Source organism: Musca autumnalis, unplaced genomic scaffold, assembly GCF_047663935.1.
Source record: "Musca autumnalis isolate F117 unplaced genomic scaffold, ASM4766393v1 scaffold_5, whole genome shotgun sequence".
NCBI lineage: Eukaryota > Metazoa > Arthropoda > Insecta > Diptera > Muscidae > Musca > Musca autumnalis.
The window spans coordinates 109,737,933-109,743,176 of NW_027412088.1; the positions used below are offsets into that span (position 1 = coordinate 109,737,933).

General features: G+C 33.4%; 1 protein-coding gene across 1 annotated transcript; it reads right to left on the reverse strand.

Moving 5' to 3' along the window:
* Positions 1-4,054: 4,054 nt before the first annotated feature.
* LOC141386723 (uncharacterized) lies at positions 4,055-5,041 on the reverse strand. The gene has a single exon (XM_073955646.1). The coding sequence runs from the start codon at positions 5,039-5,041 to the stop codon at positions 4,055-4,057; it is 987 nt and encodes a 328-aa protein (XP_073811747.1).
* Between the last annotated feature and the right edge of the window lie 203 nt (positions 5,042-5,244).

Genomic DNA, 5,244 nt, shown 5'->3' on the forward strand with positions numbered 1-5,244 from the left:
ACACAACGTTGTTATTGATTTCTGAATTACTTTATTATTAGTACGAGCTAACCGCTCCCATTAAAGGTATAAATGTAATTGAACTAAAACTAAAAGTATAGCTAGCCACCACCAAATTGTATAATAAGCATATTGTGGCAATTTGGGCATTGACACAAAGTCAGCACCTTATTGCCCTACTTAATATTCTTATTGTCGCAATCAGGGCGTTAACAGTTATGTCAGCACCTTATTGCAACTATTCAAATTTATTAATAATATTAATTTATATTTTTAACTACATATTTAATATCATATTTGTTTCCTGATAACTTGTATACAATGTTGTTTTCTAGTGGGACTGCGAAGTCTATTATTGTTGCCCAGGATAGATCGATCACAGTATATGGTGTAATTTTCTGTATCTAACACTGGTTTTGGATGGTATTTATAGTAATATGTGGTACTTTCATTGATTTGTAGTGCTTTGATTATATTTATGTATATTATTTTCCCCATGTTGTTGTGTCTTGTTGTGTAGTGGCTATGTATTAATGCTTTACAACTATTTAGTAGGTGTGCTGTTGTTTCCTGGGATTCTCCGCATCTTCTGCACTTGTCGTCTGTTATATTGCTGTCATGCAGAATGTATTTTCGATAATTTTTAGTGGGTATTACACCATCTTTTATGGCTATCATGAATCCCTCTGTTTCGGACAATATGTTGCTGTATTTTAGCCAGTTTGTTGTATTGTCTGTATCTATGTGTGGTTGGTATAATTGATTGGGGTATTTTCCGTGGAGTGGTTTTGATTTCCAACTCTCTATTGCTGATGGCGCACGTGTTATGCTTGCAGGGGTGTTGTTTTTAAGATTTAAAGGTGTAAGATTATCATCCGCGTTAGCAATGGCATTATAAAGTGTTGATGTTGCTGCCTTCGCGTGGAAGTATTTAATAAGGCTCTGGATTTGCTTATTGTGTAGGGATTGGATATGTAACAGTCCCCTGCCTCCCATTTTTCTTGGTATTGTTAACCTTTCCATACAAGCTCTGGGGTGGTGGTGCTTGTATTTTGATAGGGTTTTCCTGACTGTTCTGTCCAGATCAGTTAGGTCGGTGTTTTTTTTTTCGAACGTTCCCACGCCTCTCTTTACCACCCCTGCCGACCGAGGGGGCGACCTCCCTTTTCGTAGGGATCGCGTACACACCATGATCCGCACCATGATAGGATATAGGAAGGAAATTCGAAAACCAGCTACAGAATCTACTTCATCAGCCAGTTTTATAAATCATACAACTACAAATTATTTAAAAATAAGATTATATTAGATTTTATAACTTCCAAACTCGTGCAAAAGTCTACATTATAGTACATGGAATTAAAATCAATACACATTTTGCTAAGGGGTTATCCCATAGAATAATTGGTACGGTGAAAATCTATATATAAGAATTGATAATATCTAGTAGATCTAGAGGATATTAAGAAATCACACGACACACTACCATTCAATATTTTTAACACAAACATAGTATTTAACATAATGCGTCTACTTTTTAATGTAGGCAGTCGAATTAATTTTAACCTGCTAGAGTATGAAGGCAGTTCAAAATTACTACTCCAATGTAATCCCCTCAATGCAAAAAGTAGAAATTGTTTTTGCACTGATTCGATTTTATCAGAGTAAAAAGCATATTGCGGATCCCATATGACAGACCCGTATTCTAATATAGGTCTGACAAGGGAAGTGAATAATTGCTTTGTTATATATGGATCAGAAAACTCTTTGGCCCATCTTTTTATAAATCCTAAGACACCATAGGCTGTATTTACCATAGAAATTACATGATTATTAAAATTTAATTTTTGATCCATTAAAATGCCAAGATCAACAAACGATTCTACAGAAGATAAAACAAAATCATTAATAATGAATTGCTTTATTAATGAAAAACACATATGTTTACATTTATTGAAATTTAAATCCATACAATTTACCTTACACCACTGAAAAAGGTTATTTAAATCAATTTGAAGTAAATCAACTTCCTTCACAGAATCATGGGTAATGAACAACTTAACATCATCGGCATACATTAGCAATTTTAAGTGCATTATTGAACTTGGTAAATCGTTTATGAACAAAAGAAAGAGAACCGGCCCAAGGTGACTTCCCTGAGGAACACCCGACTGAACTACAATCGATGTTGATCGACATCCGTCAAACAGAACTACTTGCGATCTATTGTGCAAGTAAGATGCTATCCACTTGACTAAGTTTTCATTGAATTCTGTCAAAAGTTTTGCTAAAATCTGTATAGATTGTATCAGTTTGGTAACGTCGAACAAATCCTTTTATTACAATAGATGTAAATTGAATAAGATTTGTTATTGTTGAGAGACCACTACGAAAACCATGCTGATAAGGACTGAATTTTGTTTGAAATTACTTCCGTGACTAATTTTTCAAACAATTTAGGAATAGCGCTTAATTTTGCAATTCCTCTATAATTCGAAGCATTTGATAGACTGCCAGATTTATGTAAAGGTATAATATAAGATGATTTCCATAAAGCAGGAAAGTGACTAAATTTCAGGGAATAATTAAATAATTGTGTTAACGGATTTGATAATGTAGACGAACAGAACTTATGAATTATACTGGGAATCCCATTAGGGCCTGGACTTTTAATTGACTTTAAAGCTCGTAGACTTCTGGAAACGTCTTGAGTTTTTAAATAAAGCATACAAATTTGGTCTATCTTATCTATCTTGTAAGGATATGTATCTTTAAATTGATAAACTGCATTTGAATATGTTGTAGCAAAAAAATTTTTAAAACCTTCAGCGATATCAGAGTCTTTTACACACTCATGATCATTGAATTTCAAGATAGTAGGTTTAGAAGAAACTTTTCTTTTCAAGTTAACAAATTCATAGAAGGATTTTGGATTTGATTTAAAACTATCCTTGATCTTGTTGAGGTAATTATTATACAATCTATTGGACTCCAAAGTATATTTTGATCGAGCAATGGTGTATTTGGCATAGTCAACAGATGAGCCAGTTTTTTTATATTTTCGAAACAGCCTATTTCTGGAATTTTTTATTGACGAAAGTTCAGGTGTTATCCATGGATATTTACCTGAGTTTTTGATTCTAGCAGTTGGGACACATTCTGAGACAAATCGATCTAGGATATTATAAAATCTATCTAATGCAAATTCAAGGTCAGCATGACTCTTACAGAGGCATACTGAAGTTCAATCAACAGAAGAAATTATGGAGTTGAGTTTTCTAAAGTCGGTTTTTTTTTTAAAATCAAGAACGGATTTGGTAGAATTAGACTGATTGTCTACAATGGTATTATTATTATTGATCACGGATATGCATAATGTAGGGTGATGATTATCTTCAGGTGTAGAAATTGGAAAAATTCTAATTATTTCAAAATATTGTGTAAAATTTACAAATGCTAGGTCTAGAATTCTATCATAGCTATTTCGAATATTATTGATTTGTTGAATACTGAGGTCACAAAAACGATTAACAATATCAAATGTATCTTGATTAATATTTGCATCAGATGTTAAAGGAGTCAATGTTTCAGAATGAAAGCCACTTAACAGACGGCATATTAAAATCACCAAGGACCAAAATTCTATCAGAATCATTCATTTTTCTAAGTATTGAGCTTATTGCTAATATATGTTTATTATAAGTATCAAGCTGGGATGATGGAGGTATATAAGAACAAGTGACAAATAACTTAAAATGGTGAAATTCAGTGGATGTGGCAATAAATTCAATGTCCGAATAATTTACTTCAATTAAGTTGGTGGAATATTTGCAATCAACTGCAATGAGAACTCCACCACCTTTTTTTATCAATGCGATCCCTTCTAAATATTTGATAATTTGAACATAAAATTTCACTACTTAATACCGATGGTTTTAACCATGTCTCCGAGAATGCAATTATATTATAATCAAATCCAATACTATCAGTAAATAAGAGAGTTAATTTTGTGTTTAACCCTCTTACATTCTGATAACATGTAGAAAAAAATTATTTAGTTTTTTGACACCGAAACTGGTCTCTGAGGTAAATGGGCTAAATTGTCAGATCTTTCAACAAATTCTTTTATGAACGCCTTAGCAGGCCAAAATTCCTTCAACATCAATTGATTGAAAGTATTCTCATTTACCACGATTTTAAAAGACGATCTATTTATAGAAAATGACGATCGAAGCTTAAAAACTCGTAGAAAATAGTCACCTTCAATCTTTGATTTGATATAGTAATTTATATCATCAGCCGTTGTTTTCGGTAGAAACCTAGACAAAAAGACCGCTTTCATGACTGGAGTCATTGATAATGGTCTTTGGTCAGACGAGGGTTTGCCATTTGTTGCAGAACCAGCTCCTGAAGCAGCAACAGTTGTAGGAACCTGTAGCTCCTGAATACTCTGAGAAGGCTGTGAAGCATTTTTCAGGGCTACGCTACCATTACTCATTGATTCAAGAGGCACAACCCCAGCAACCGAACCTTTGTCAACCTCCAAAGCCGGCTGTGCCGCAATACCAGCATATGACTGATCACACACAGCCTCAATTTTGTCTGGTGTTGAAACCGATTGTGATCTAGTATTCCCAGCATGTAAGAGCGCTTTTCGAATAGGCACAGATTTATTAGGTGCCTTTTTCGCTGCTCTCTTACGTTTCTGCCCAGATCCGAACGGCGACGATACAAAATCATCCAAATCACGATATTTATAAAATAAATTAGAAAAGCTTTCAAAACGCGATGATACCGAAATAAATTCCTCTTTTATTGATTTTAATTCATTTTGCAAGTCTTTTACAAAATTATAGAAATCTGCAGAAAGTTTTCTACAATTTACACAACACCAACGAACACCAACATTTTGATTAATTGTATCTACCACTTTTGCACTAATACGAGCACACTTAACGTGCCATTGGTCAAGGCAAAACCAGCAGCTAACACACAATTCATTATCATCCTTAATATTACATATTTCGTAGGGACAAGCCATCTTAGAATATTATTTTTAAATTCTTTAAAGATTTCTTACTACGGTAACTGGGAATTCGACTTTCCTTATGTTAAATAAAAAGAAGCAAAGTTGGTAACTCTGTATAGAAAAACAAAACAAAACCCAAGGTACATTTATAGAAGGTATGTGCATGAATTACAACAACTAACAAATTTACAAAAACAACATTGTTGGTACTGAAA

Excerpts from the sequence above, each read along its gene's own strand:
- LOC141386723 (XM_073955646.1), bottom strand. The coding sequence starts at position 5,041 with ATGGCTTGTCCCTACGAAATATGTAATATTAAGGATGATAATGAATTG.